The sequence below is a fragment of the Terrapene carolina genome, unplaced genomic scaffold, assembly GCF_002925995.2.
Source record: "Terrapene carolina triunguis isolate 2854851 unplaced genomic scaffold, T_m_triunguis-2.0 Scaffold62, whole genome shotgun sequence".
Taxonomy (NCBI): domain Eukaryota; kingdom Metazoa; phylum Chordata; order Testudines; family Emydidae; genus Terrapene; species Terrapene triunguis.
This window is the reverse complement of record NW_020664413.1, coordinates 1,387,000-1,401,583: the sequence shown is the minus strand read 5'-3', so window position 1 is coordinate 1,401,583 and position 14,584 is coordinate 1,387,000. Positions and strand designations below refer to the sequence as shown.

The window sequence follows — 14,584 nt, the reverse complement described above, 5'->3', positions numbered from 1 at the left end:
AGGGGGCGCTGTGCTGGAGGGAGCGGCGTGGTCGACCCAATAGGGGGCGCTTGCTGGAGGGAGCGCCAACCTTTTTTTAAACTCAAGCATAAAACCAAGTTACTCATATGCCCACTCATGGCTGTGAAAGATCCCATGACACTCTGAGCAAGAGTCTAAGCTACTGCACACGGTGCCCCCTTCAAACAGAAGACAAAGCAGCAAAATGTACAAAAAAGGCCTTTAAAACCCCCAGATTTAAATTAATTGTTGATCTAAAAAGCCACGGACGTGAGAAAATGGATACGTAGTTGTCCATAGCTATGAATAGCTACAGATGTAATTCTTGATATTGCTTTGGTTTATTTAAAGAGCAACGTCTACAAAAATCACCTGTCCACAAGCCGGGCCGTTCCGACACAGGGAACAAAAACTAATAGCTCATAATATCATCGCAAGAGATCGGCTCCACTTCAATCACAGTTCCATGCCCGTGGGCCAAGAGAGATTGGATTTAATTCCTGCCCATATTCAGCGACTGGTAAATAAATAAATTGATCATTGTGAACGTCCAACTGTCCAGAACCACAACGTCAAACCGGCACGAGAAAGGACTCTTCGTTCTAAACCTCGATTTGAATCGTGTGTCTCAGCCGCAGGTTGTTCACTCTGGGCAGCAGCACTGAGAAATCTCCATCTCCACCTAACCAAGGAGCATGGTTAGATTGTGAAAGTCTCTCTGCTGTGTTATGAAAATCAACACGTTAAAAAGTGCTTGGGATTAGGGATCAGGTACTTTACTCAGAGATTGGCTGGCTAATACAGCCACCCGAGCTCCTGTTATTGTCAATGATCTCCCCTTCTGTATGCGTTGTCTGCTAGTGCCAGAGGCGCTGGAACATTTTTAGTAGTGGGGGTGCTGAAAGCCAGCCCCCTTCCCCTACCCCCCCCCACCCCGGAGGCTGGGAGCAGGGCTGTGTCTCCGGGAGGGGGGGACCCAGACAGGGGTTAGGGGGGCGAGGCCACAGCTGGGGCTGGGAGTGGAGCCCTGGGAATAGGGCCTTCACTGAGCAGGGGGCCGGGCACAGGGCCCCAGGAGCAGAGGTCTGGGAGTGAAGGTCTAGAAGCGGAGTTGGGGCAGGCGTCAGGCCTCAGGCCCCAGGTGAGGTTGGGGAGTGGAGCACGGGTGGAGGGCAGGGAGCAGGGCATAGGCACAGAAAGCACCCCCAGGTTTTATGCGCAGAGCCAGCAGCTGGGAAACGGGGCGCGGGGCCACTGCAGCACCCTCGCACCCCTACTTCCCGTACCTATGGCAAATGCTTTGTTACAATTCAGTTCTCTTCAGATCTATTGCTCCTTGGGCCTCGCGGTAGTTGAACTTCAGGTTGGTCGAAGCGATGAGAAGATTAGTGTGTTGACGTTCCCTGTCGCTGCCCACACTTGGACAGAACGTCTGGGTGGAGGAGGAGACAATTGGTAGGTCACCTTGGACTAGTCTGGCTTGCCATGCCTCAGTTTCCCCATCTGTAATAATCTGGGCAAGAGGCTTTGAGATGCGGGGGTGACAGGTGTTATCTACATGCAACGTAGGGTCATTACAACCACACTGTGCTCGGCCTGTCACCAACTCTGCCTTTCTGTGAGACCCCTTTGCAATCATGCCGGCCAGGCAGAGCCCCCGTGCGGCTCTATGGGGCGTCACGCCGACTCAGCTCAGCTTCGAAAGGAACTGTGGAGATGTCACTGTCACGCCGGCTGAAGGGCCCATGGTGGGGCCCTGCGTGCAGCAGGACAGGGGTTAACAGCCCAACAGAATTCTCCACCTCCGTGAACCCAACATTTTCTCTGCAGTGGAAGCCCCTGGAAGTCCAACTGACCCACCTGCCTCTAGTCTCCCAAGGCCAAGGACATTTCACCTGCAGCTCTCAGCATACTCAACAGCCGTCGGCCCGTCAGAAATTCCTCCTGCTCTTGGCTTCGGGCTGGGTGGCAAGGAACTCCCGGCCCATGGGAACTTGGCGAAGCCCAGCTGGGGGGACTGACGGGCACTTATTACCTTTGGGGGCAGGGGGCCGGGCCCAGCCTCTGAAGCATCCTGTGAGTTTCCAAATGTTTGAAAGCGAATGTAGGGCTGCCGGAGGGGGTCCCCGGTTATCTCCAGAGCAGGGACAGCGCGAGCAATGACCCTCCCACAGGGCTGGATTTACGCCTAACGCACCCCTAGGCGCAGCTTCTTCAGCGCCCCCCTCCCCGCCTACCGCTGACCTTCGTGTTTTCCGTAAAAAATGAAACGAAAAGAACTATAAATGCAGCCTCCCCGGGAAAGCATGAGACCCTCCACTGTGCCCAGCGCTCCCAGCCCGAGCCGGGGTGCAGCCAACACACCCCCGGCGAGGCGCAAGGAGGGGCCTGTACCCCTCCCCACGGCAAGTGGTCCCCGAGTGTCTTCCGTCCCTCCCGCAGCCCGGTGTCCAGCAGCCGTGCTCTGTCAGTGCAAATGAAGGGGGCACCAGCCACACCCCAACCCCTCCCTGCCCAGCACGGGGTGGGGGTGGCTGAGATTAGGAAGGGGCTGAGACGCTCAGAACATTCAGCAGCTACCCTGCCCGGCCGCGGCTCCCAGCACCCCCAGGCGGGCTGATTCGGATGCTCACCCTGCTCCAGCCCCACACGCTGGCCGGCCACCAACCCACGCCAGGAGCCCGGCTGCCCGCTGGGGAGCTGTATTAACTTTGAACCCACTTTTTACTTTTAGGTGCCCCTAGAACACCGGTGCCCCTAGGCACGTGCCTACTGTGCATCAGTGGAAATCCAGCCCTGTCCTCCCCCAGGAGATCCACCGGCCGCAGGGACTCCTGGCCGAGACTGCCAGGATGGGAGCCAATCCATGCCCCAGGCAATGCCCCTTCCTGCGCCCGCCCTGCTGGGAAAGGTAGGGGGACCGCCTGGGGACCAGCGCCGTTAAACTGACTGGAAGCCCCAGCCGGAGGACAGAGACGCTTCGAGCACCCAGCAACGAGGCCTCAAAGCCCGAGTTCCATTCACAGCCCATTGAGTTAACCCACCGGCAGCTGGGCACCTGCCACCCGGCTCATTTACGAAGAGCCAGAGAATCATAAAACGCTTTCCGCCGGGGGAAACACGCTTTGCCTTCGGTGCAAGAGCAGCAGGCGGCTGCCGGAGCCAAGGCAGGGCAATAATAGCCACGGGGATGCGCCTTTAATGGGCCCATAAAGAGCCCCTGGGAAGGAGCAGACTTGTTAGGGAGTCGGCAGATTGCCCACGCCGGGAGCCAATGACATCGTTACAACTAGATAATGACCGGCAGGAGCCTTTGATCAAGCCAGACCCCCCCAGCTCAGAGCAGGACGCAGCGGAACAAGCTGCTCGGCTTTTATTTCATTAAAATGTTGTTTGCTGTTTTGAAGTGGATTTGGCTCAGGGGAAACGCGTGGCCAGCAGGGCAATGGCTTCTGCTAACCCCCAGCTCAGCTGGGCTAAGGGATTGAACCGGGACTCATGAGATCTTGCTTCCCTGCTTGGCTCCGTCAAAGATTCCCCAGGGGACCTTGGCCTATTCACTTAGTGGCTCCGTGCCTCAGTTTCCCCACCTGTGAAGCAGAGGGAGTTCTACTCCTCCCTTGAGCTGTCTTGTCCCATTAGAATGTGACAGCACATAGAACAATGGGGTCCTGTCTCAGTTAGGTCTCTCGGTACTTCAAGGGACAGCGGCAGGGAGCGCATCCCACAAGCCACGGAGTGGGAGGAACGTTCAGCTCCAGTGGCCCACTCCGTCCCCAGCCTCTTGGCTGACCCCCTCCAGGAGCCAGCGGAGAGGGCACTGGATGGGAGAGCTGAGTTTTATTCCAAGTTCTGCCAGTGACCCTGCCCAAATCATTGTGCCTCAGTTTCCCCACCTGCAAAATGGGGTTAATTCCAGCGGCCCACTTCGGTGGAACATGCTTTATAATCAAATGGGTGCTAGATAAGGGCGGCGTGTGAAAAGGCGCTGATGGGTTTTATTACATGGACAAATTGGTCACGGCAAACGGGGCTGAGACCTGCTAACTCGTTTCATATGGTCCAGGCAGGAGGGAGTAACCAGTTCTGCCAGCACCCCGGGGTTCCCATTTAAACCAGCGACGATGACAGGGTCAGAGCATCTTTCTTCTTGTAGCATGCAACGCCTAACTCAGGGCCTGCTTCCAACCTGTGCTCTCCAGGTGAAATGTTTGCATATCCCCTATGACCTTGGCCCACAGAAAGCTGAGTGCAGGATTGGGATCTTCCAGGTGGCAGGATCTTGGCTAAGAGGCAGTGACAGGGAAAAGTCTCCTCTCTTCCAAAAAGAAATATTTCTGATGGTGTGGGAGCTGCTTCTTCTAGGGCAGTGGTTTTCAAGCTGTGGTCCAGGGGCCCCTGGGGGGCTGCAGACTACATCTTAGATTTCCAAAGGGGTCTGGGATCTCCAGTCAAAAATTTTAAGGTTGAAAACCAGTGTTCTAGGGCCCCTTTCTACCAATCACCAGAAAATTCTCATAGTTCTTTTTACACCCACGAACCCTCCAACTGGGAACTTGAGGGACAGTAATTTTAGTTGCACAGAGCCTCACGGTGGGAAGTGGAGGTGAGGCCCAGAGTATAATAAAACCCACGTTTTATTGTCTCTGAAAACATCCACTCAATGTGCAGCGGCAGTCAAACAAGCAAACAGAATGCTGGGAATAATTAAGAAATGGACAGATAATAGGACAGAAAATATCATGTTGCCTCTACATAAATCCATGGTACACCCACATCTTGAATACTGCGTGCAGATGTGGTTGCCCCATCTCAAAAGAGATATATTGGAATTGGAAAAGGTTCAGAAAAAGGCAACAAAAATGATTAGGGGTATGGAACGGCTTCCATATGAGGAGAGATTAATAAGACTGGGACTTCTCAGCTTAGAAAAGAGATGGCTAAGGGGAGATATGATTGAGGTGTATAAAACCTTATCTACTTTCTCCACACCAGTCATGAAAGTGTTGTTTACTACTTCTCATAACACAAGAACTAGGGGGTCACCAAATGAAATTAATAGGCAGCAAGTTTAAAACAAATAAAAGGAAGTATTTCTTCACACAACACACAGTCAACCTGTGGAACTCCTTGCCATAGGATGTTGTGAAGGCCAAGCGTATAACAGGGTCCAAAAAAGAACTAGATAAGTTCATGGAGGATAGGTCCATCAATGGCTATTAGCCGGAATGGGCAGGGATGGTGTCCCTAGCCTCTGTTTGCCAGAAGCTGGGAATGGGCGATGGGGGATGGATCACTTGATGATTCCCTGTTCTGTTCATTCCCTCTGGGGCACCTGGCTCTCAGAAGACAGGATACTGGACTAGATGGACCTTTGGTCTGACCCAGTAGGGCCATTTTTATGTTCTTATATACCATCAGTCATCCAACATCCTTCACAGGCTTTATTGGTATGCCGGTTCCTTCACCTAGCCGTGAAATCCAGGCACCTCTGGGGTGGAACGCAGCAGCTATTTCACAGCACACAGGAACGCTGTGAAACAGTTCAGGGCAGGAAGTGATAAAGCATTCTGAATCTAAATTCAACAGGAAAAGGGGGAGAGGCAGCAAGTGAATTCCCCCCTGGTGGGAATGTGGCCAGAACAATGGGAGAACTCTTCTGAAAAGTGCCAGCCAATCTTTAATAAGCACAGCTGCTTAGGAGAGTGGGTTTTTCACCTCACTGTTCAAATCAGCAGCCCTGGGATTAGTTGAAACCATCTTAAACAGGCTGAAATTGATGCTCTCCAGAGGAGTAAAAGTTTTAACGTTGTCGGTTTTAAATCTAGTTCATTCCGCTAGAAAGGTCGTTAGCTGGTCCCACTCCTGAAGTATCTGAGCCCCTCACACCCTTTCCTGCAGTGGCTCTCAACCTTTCTAGACGACTGTCCCCCTTTCAGGAGGCTGATTTATCTTGCGTACCCCAAGTTTCACCTCACTTAAGAACTACTTGCTTGCAAGATCAGGCATAAAAATACAGAAGCGTCACGGCACGCTGTTACTGAGAGATTGCTGACTTGCTCATTGTTACCATATCATTATAAAATAAATCAATCGGAATATAAACATTGTACTTGCATGTCAACGTATGGTATATCGAGCACTATAAACAAGTCCGTGTCTGTATGAAATTTTAGTTTGTACTGACTTTGCTAGTGCTTTCTATGTTGCCTGTTGTAAAACTAGGCAAATAACTAGATGAGTTGACGTACCCCCGGAAGACCTCCGCGTACCCCCATGGATACGCATAGCCCGGTTTAGAACCACTGCTTTCATGAACTTACCCTCCCAACAGCCATAGGAAACGGAAGGGCCATTTTCCCCATTCTGCGGCTGAGGTGTAGAAACACTAAGAGACTGGCCCAAGACAACCCAGGAAGGCTGTAGCGGAGCAGGAAACTGACCTAGGGCTTCTGAGTCCCAGTCTCCCACCCAAGAAATACAAACGTGGATCCTCCTAATGAGAAACCTTCACCACTGAGACTTGAAACTGAAAATGAATTATCTAGTGAGTTACACAGCGGTCTCTTGCTGCGTCTGGGCACAGCGGGGCCCTGATCTCAGATACGAATCATCTCCTCTTGCCATAAACAGCCAACCCCACGTAACAATTGCTCCGAATAAAGACCCAGAGCAAGTGCCTTTCCTTAGGGGCTAAAGCCGCTCTATTCCTCCCAGATCACTCTAGCTAGAAATTAAAACAAGCAAACTCACACATGGCAGCGCTCTCTGCAGACTGACGACCGGATCCCCAGATTCGCAAGGGGAGTCACTGCTCCTCTGCCAATGTAATCACCTCCTTTGGCATTCGGCAGGTTGTGCCCTTTCCCTCCTGCAGCCCAGTCTCTGGGGAAAGGGCAGCCCGGCTGGCCACAGCATGAGTGCAGAGAAGGCACTGGGGTGTGATGGGAACAGACGGTCTTCAGCCACTCCCCTACTGGGGAAGGGCCAGGGGAACCAATAGGTTTTCCCCATCTTTAGCTGGGCTGGTTCTTCTTCTCCCAGGCTGAGCAGCCTCCCCCCCTCGAAATCGCTGGCAGCAGGCCTGGGAGAAAAATGGGGGAGTGATTCCACTAGTAAATGCACACACAGGGAAGCATTGAGAAGTTCTCTGCTGAGCTCTGGCTTTCCCCAGGACTCTCCTTCCTTGGGGAGTCTGGTGTCTTAACGGGTGAGACCTGCCAGCAGGGCATCCCGCTGGACTATAAGGTGGATAGAAAGCTGGCTAGATCATCAGGCTCAACGGGTAGCAATCAATGGCTCCATGTCTATTTGGCAGCCGGTATCAAGTGGAGTGCCCCAAGGGTCGGTCCTGGGGCCAGTTTTGTTCAATATCTTCATTAATGATCTGGAGAATGGCGTGGACAGCACTCTCAGCAAGTTCGCAGATGACACTAAACTGGGAGGAGTGGTAGATACACTGGAGGGTAGGGATCGGATACAGAGGGACCTAGATAAATTGGAGGATTGGGCCAAAAGAAATCTGAGGAGGTTCAACAAGGACAAGTGCAGAGTCCCGCACTTAGGACGGAAGAATCCCATTCACTGCTACAGACTAGGGACCGAGTGGGTAGGCAGCAGTTTTGCAGAAAAGGACCTGGATATGAGTCGACAGTATGCCCTTGTTGCCCAAAAGGCTAATGGCATTTTGGGCTGTATAAGTAGGGGCATTGCCAGCAGATCAAGGAACGTGATCATTCCCCTTTATTTGACATTGGTGAGGCCTCATCTGGAGTACTGTGTCCAGTTTTGGGCCCCACACTGCAAGAAGGATGTGGAAAAATTGGAAAGAGTCCAGCGGGGGGCAACAAAAAATTATTAGGGGGCTGGAGCACATGACTTATGAGGAGAGGCTGAGGGAACTGGGATTGTTTAGTCTGCAGAAGAGAAGAATGAGGGGGGATTTGATAGCTGCTTTCAACTACCTGAAGGGGGGTTCCAAAGAGGATGGATCTAGACTGTTCTCAGTGGTGGTAGATGACAGAACAAGGAATAATGGTCTCAAGTTGCAGTGGGGGAGGTCTAGGTTGGATATTAGGAAAAACTTTTTCACTAGGAGGGTGGTGAAGCACTGGAATGGGTTCCCTAGGGAGGTGGTGGAGTCTCCTTCCTTAGAGGTTTTTAAGGCCTGGCTTGACAAAGCCCTGGCTGGGATGATTTAGTTGGGATTGGTCCTCTTTGAGCAGGGGGTTGGACTAGATGATGTCCCGAGGTCCCTTCCAGCCCTGAGATTCTGTCATTCTATGATTCTGTACATTCTGCAGGTGTCCATGGCCAGGCCAGGGGATCCAGAGACTGCAAGATGCCTGCAGCACAGCCTGCCCTTCCCCACCACACCCTTCCTTCCTGCCTGGGCTGAGATAAGTTTGCCTCAGTGTGCAGCAGAACGTGCACAAGCGCATTAACAGACCCGGGCACCCCACCCCCCGGCACCACGCCCACCTCCAGAGACCAAAGCTGCGTGAAGGAGAGAGGGGACGTTAAAAGTATGCAGGATAAATTAAGAAAATGCAACGGGCCGGGGGGCACCAAGGAATCATCAGTTTGCATTTCGATAGCATCTCTCCTCAGGAGATCCCAAAGCGCTTTAGCCAGCAGTTAGTTAAGGCCCACCACCCTGTGTATTATCCCCCCTTTTATAGAGGGGGAAACTGAGGCAAGGCGGGGCATGACTCACCCAGAAGTCATTGGCAGAGCCGGGAACAGAACCCAGGAATCTGAGTGTCCAGGCCTCCCCGCTTGGCAGGACTCTGAAGGGGAGGAGGCAGCCGCAGGAAGACCCTGGCCAGATCAGAAGCCCAGGGGCTGCAGGCAGCGAGGGGGAACAGAGCCCTCATGAGCGTAAAGCCCTGATGCCAAGACTCTCCCAACTCCCCAGAGCCAGCTTCTCGGGCTGGGCCAGGGTGGCAGGGAGCCTGCTATCCACCCCTCCCCGTACAGCCTCCAGGGGAACAGGCACCGTCTGCCCTCTCTGGCTCCTGCATGGAGTGGGCCAGCAGGGACACCGGCGATGCTTGCCTGCCTTCTGGGGCAATGTGTGTGTGTGTGGGGGGGGGAAATCACCTCCCTTCCAGGGTGGGGAGGAAAAGCCACCACAATGGCTGGGCCACACGGTCCCTTCTCCATCATCTTCACCTCCCCCAGGCTTGGCATTCTCCCCCTCTTCCCGGCAGATCAGCTCCCCTCCGGGCACAACCCCCCCGCCCTTGCTGGCCTGACTCCACAAGGGGTCCTCCCTCCCCCAGTGTTTGGTTTGGGTCCGGAAGTCCCTGCTGCCCCAGAGAGAAGCAGTGGCCAAGAGACTCCCCCCCTCCCCCAAAGCCATGCTGGGTGTGACCCTGACCCTCAGCTAGCCCCACGTCTGCCCCCTTGGACCTTGCCCTGCCAGCCCTCTGGCCACACAAGAGGAAGGACGGACCAGCGGCCAGGGAGCCTGCCTGGCACTCTAGAGAGCTGGGTTCAATTCCCCACTCTGCCCGGGTGACAGTGGCCATGTGACTGGATTGCGGTGCCTCAGTTCCCCTCTGTACAGTGGAGACAGCCCCAACCTGTCTCAGGGGGATACATTAGCAATTGTGCAGCGGTCACGGGGCCCCCGAGACGTACCTTGGACCCAGATACAGCAGGAGGGTTTCGGGGAGCCCCTCGGGGGCTGGCGCTGCTCTCCGGAGGCCCACAAAGGTTTCTCTTTGCTACCTTCGAGGCTTTATTCTGATGCTTCCCTGCAACGGGCCTGGGATTCGAACACTGGGGCTGGGATTGTCCAGAGGGGGTGTGACGAAGTGGGACTGTTCTTAATGTTTCCTCTGAATACTGTGTGGGTGCCTCAGTTTCCCCTATGCATTTCTTAAGTCTCTAGGTGGTGGGGAAAGGCCAGTGTACACAAATCACTGACACTGTCTCCCTGGCAACAAATGGCCAGGGCCCCTTCCCCCCTGCAAGGAAATAGCTAAAGGTGAACAAAGAGATCAGGTGACCTCCTGGCCCAGGAAAGAGACAAAGCCAAGAGAAGGAGGGACTGGAGGGGTTTTCAGAGTTGGAGCTGGCTGGGGACGAGAAGTGAGGGCAGACGTGGGTGTCTGGCTCTCTGAACCCCCATAATGGACCCGGCCAAGGGGTCCTGTTCGCCGCCGTACCTACAAGCTCTGTTTTAGACCGTGTTCCTGTCATCTAATAAACCTCTGTTTTACTGACTGGCTGAGAGTCATGTCTGACTGCAAAGTGGGGGTGCGTGCAGGTCTTCTGGCTTCCCCAGGACCCCACCCGGGCGGACTCGCTGTGGGAAGCACACGGAGGGGCATATGCTGAATGCTCCCAGGAGAGACCCAGGAGGTGAAGCCGTGTGAGCTTCTTGCCCTGAAGACAGTCTGCTCCGAGGGAGAGGAGGCTCCCCAAAGTCCTGACTGGCTTTGTGGGGAGCAGTTCCAGAGCATCGCCCGGGGACTCCGTGACAGGGGGCACTTGAGACTCCGGCACCCCCTTCCTCCATGAGGCGGGGAGAGCCCCAAACGACTGGCTTTCAGCACATGGCCAAGATCCCAGGGCTGCAGCCTGCCCAGAGAAGCTGGCTGACAGGCCCAAACCAGGTCCAGCATGGCAGCAGGCAGGAACCAACCGGCACGGCAGGGAGCCAGCGGTTGGCCCAGACAAGAGGGAGCCCGATGGGGCCCCACAGAGAACTGCTGGGACACAGGGCCTTTGGAGGGGAGAGAAGGCAGAGGATTCCCATAGCAAAGACAATTTAGGGGAATCAGTTCCCCATGGGGCACCCCCAGAGCCCCTCACTCCAGCCTCTCATCAGCACGTCCCAGGAGCATCCACATGCAAGGAAGAGGGGGGCGGATCCGTTTCTCATTTCACCCCAGCTGCCCTCTCCCTGCAGCCCCACAGGATCCACCAGTGCAGCACCCAGCACACACCCCCCCCGGGGCTAGATCCCAAAGAAGGGTCTGGTGCAACTGGCGGGAGCCGCTCTGATGCCCTGGCTGACGCGGGAGACGTTGGAACAGACGGGATCCGGTACGTGAAATAATTTATATAATTAAAACATTTCATAGAAAACCCTGGGATTAGCCCTAAAACTAAACAGGGCGGAGATGGCCAAGCGATAGCTATGAACCACTTTATGCGAAAAGGATCGGGGTCCCCCGTGCAGTACGCGCCAGCCTCCCACCCCCCTCGAGTTCCAGCCGTGGATCGCTCCACCTCACTTTGCTGCTGGGTTTATTTCCCCCCCCATCCCACAATGCACTGCTCTCAGCTCCCACAATGCTCCGCTCCCCTCCAGGCGCCAATGCTAACGATCTGGGCGCTGCACGCAGAACACTTTGGCTTGGTGATCCCCGGATGTTGTCACCACTATGGACGCGTCCCTGGGAAAGAGATGGGAGATCGGGTTAGAGGGGACCGGGGGACAAAGGGCAGAGCCCCCCAGCCGCCACCCACTAGCCTTGGGTCTGGAAAGCGACAGAGAGACAGGCTATTCCAGTCTAGCCTTTGCTCCCCTCAGCTCTGCCAGTGCCCCTCAGTCCCAACCCACAGCGCACCAACTACCGCAACCTTGCCTCCACCCTCCCAGTTCGGCCCATGCTCCCTTTCCTCCAGATCCGAGCTGCGCAGCTCAACTCCTTCCACTTCCCGAACCCCCCCCAACCACTCAAGAGCATTTGCTGCCCCTTCCGAAGCCTCAAGAGGCAGAGACCTGCTCTCAGCCCGGCCTAACAAAGCCCCCTTCTTAATGCAACACACACCCCGAGTCTGATCACATCCAGCGCCACCGTTCTCGAGCCGTCTGGGGCAGGACAGCTCACGCTTTCTGAGCGCAAAGCTTGCAGACTTTACGTACGTAGGAGCCAATTCCCCACCACCACCACACGGCAGCCCTGCGTCCACAGCAAGCCGAACGGGCACACGGAGCGGGGGCTGTGCCCGCTGCAGCGTGAGGGCCGCAGTACCGCAGGCAGAGCCCGCCGCGGCCACTCACTTGTTGACGGCGAAGTCCAGGATTTCGGCCGAATGGCCCCGATATTCGCTGATCATCTTCCCGGAGCGAGCGTCCCACAAGCGCACGGCCCCGTCCAGGCTGCAGGTGTAGACCACGGCCGAGCTGTCCTCCCACAGCAGCTGCACGATCCCCGACTGCGGGCACGGAAATCAGCGAGCGCACCGGCAGGCCGCCCGGGGCCACCTAGCGACCCCAACCCCCCCGGACAAGGGCACAGGGCTGGCTTGCCCAGTCTGGCGGCAGACGTGGGACCTCCACCCCACAAGGGACGCGGTGCTTGGCTAAGGGGCGGGCACGGGCAGCTGTCTTGATGCACTACAGGGACGTTAGGATCACTGGTCAGAGCCCACAAACCCTGCTTTTCTGGCTGGGGGCTGGGACCCAATCCAAGGCTAGGCCCAAGCCAAGGGGGCTCAGTGATGGTCCCTGGGCAGAGATGGCAGCAGTGTCTAGGGGTTAGCGACAGCCGTGATGGAATGAGGATTTATATGGGGATCAGCCAGGAGCCATGCTAGGAGCTGCCTGTCCCTGCCCTGGGCCAGGGGGGCAGCCCCAGGCCCTCTGATTGGGAGAAGAGCACGCCCCTCGAGCAGATCTGAGTGATCCCAGAGCTCTCTGGGGCAGCCCGGGGTCTCCAGGGGCCACAGCTCAGCGCCTCATCCCCAGAGCGCCACCTAGTGCCCGGTCCCTTACCTCGTGCTGACACCTCTGCCTCAGGCTTTGCGTGGAGATGTCGTAAATGGCCAAGGTCCCGTCCAGGTAGCCCACGGCTGCCAGCGGCATCCTGCCCCAGGAAGAGAGGGGGAGCGTGAGAGGCGGGGCACGGTGGCCCCCCGACCTCCCAGAGCAGCACCTCTTAGCCAGCGGGAGACAGAAGGAAGTCGAAGGAGGGGGGGAGGGGCTGGTTTACCTGCCAGACCCCCTCTTAGGAGCAAAGGGGGGTGGATTTCGAAGGAACTGGCCCCCCTGCTTTGCTGGCCGAGCAGCCTGGGGGAGGGGGGGGGGAGCGAAGCTTCTTCAATCACTCCCCGGCTTCAGAGCCACAGTCCCCAGCAAAACAGATAACGTGACTCCTTGGATTTGTTACCAATAGGGATGGCGGGGTGGGGGAGGGGGAATCCAGGTTGGGGGTGGGGAGAACGGCACCCCAGCCTCCCCAGGACGTGAATGCCAAGCAGCACTGGGACCCTCACGGACCCCCACCCCCCCATGCCAAATCAGCACCTCCCCACCCACCATCCCTCCCTTTCTTGATGCAGCTGCTGGGGTCTCCTCTGCCCACGGCTCTTCCCCAGCGTCCAGGCCCAGCCCTGGAAGCGTGAGCCGGGAGAATCAGCCTCTTGCCCACCCGGCCGGTACTCACACATTGCAGAAGCCCAGGGACTCGACCGAGTTGGATTCGGCCTCCCCCGCCGGAGGCTTTGAGGTTGCACTTTCCATCTTAAACACACAGACCACCTGGGCAGAGAGGAGACACCCCCCCCATCAGAGCCAGTGGGGAGGGGGCCCTGGGAGCCAATCCAGCGTCCCCTCCCCCCGGCAAAGGATGGGAGGGTTGGGATCCAACATGCCCCTGAAGGACTGGGGGATGGGCAGCTCTGAACCTGGGACCCACTGGATCCACTAGGTCCCTAGGAAAACTAACGCCAGTGGGGATCCAACCTGGGACCTCAAAGCAGGAGCCTCTGCTGCCCGAGCTAAGACACCCAGGGCACTTGGAGATTGCTGAGCCTGCTACAGCCTCAGCCAAGCCCGTTACCCTGCGGGCACCACCCCCGCCCCAGAGTGGGGGCCCTGCAAACACAGACCAGGCCACCCCCCTTCCCCAGTAACCACGGAGGGGTCCCCATCAGCACCCAGAGACAAGAGCCCGACTGGGCCAGGACAGCAAGAGATCCCGCCCGCCGCCTCCAGCCACTGGCAGCCCTGAACGCCAGTAACCGCGAGGACAGTGCGGTGCCTTGGCCTAGAGCCCTCTCTGCTGGCAGATCCACGCCACTGCAGGTACTACCCGGAGCAGGCAGGCGCAGAGATCAGTGGTCCGACGGAGGCTGAGTGAGACCAGGCCGGGCCAGACCAACCCGCTCTCCCAGAGCTGCGGGGCCGTGAAGTCAGAGCAGGCTGTTAACCCAGCCCCTTCCCCAGCTTCGGCCTTCGAGCAGCAAACCTCCCAGGCCTGCCCGCTCAGGGCCCCGCGGGCCGCCACCCAGCCCCAGGGCAGTGCGAGGGCCTCACCTTGCCGGTGGCTGAGTTCACCAGCTTGGCGTGACAATCCACGGACCCGGTCATGACCAGGCTGCCATCTTTATTGCTGGTCACGCACGTCAAGGGGCCCTGATGCCCGTCCTGACCTGAGGAAAGGTCACAGCCAACGGGAGGTCAGATGCGGCCTGGGAGATCTCAGAGCCCAACGCACAGCAGCTGTCCCACCAGTTCACGCCAGCTCCGCTGATGCCCCCCAATCCTGACCAACGGCCTCCCCGGGCCCCCGCCCGCTGCGAGGAGCCGGGCCCCCTCCCGCCAGCACGCAGGTCTGCCAAC

The 14,584-nt window shown here is 56.8% G+C and overlaps 1 protein-coding gene across 1 annotated transcript in view; it reads right to left on the bottom strand.

Moving 5' to 3' along the window:
* Positions 1 to 11,054: 11,054 nt before the first annotated feature.
* AAMP (angio associated migratory cell protein) overlaps positions 11,055 to 14,584 on the bottom strand; it is a 9,424-nt gene continuing 5,894 nt past the window's right edge. The window contains exons 7-11 of the mRNA XM_024210549.2: positions 14,279 to 14,394; positions 13,407 to 13,501; positions 12,737 to 12,827; positions 12,023 to 12,177; positions 11,055 to 11,411 (exon numbers count right to left, since the gene is read on the bottom strand). Coding sequence (XP_024066317.2) covers positions 11,336 to 11,411; positions 12,023 to 12,177; positions 12,737 to 12,827; positions 13,407 to 13,501; positions 14,279 to 14,394 — 533 coding nt within the window. The 3' untranslated portion in view covers positions 11,055 to 11,335. The remainder of the gene's footprint in view (positions 11,412 to 12,022; positions 12,178 to 12,736; positions 12,828 to 13,406; positions 13,502 to 14,278; positions 14,395 to 14,584) is intronic.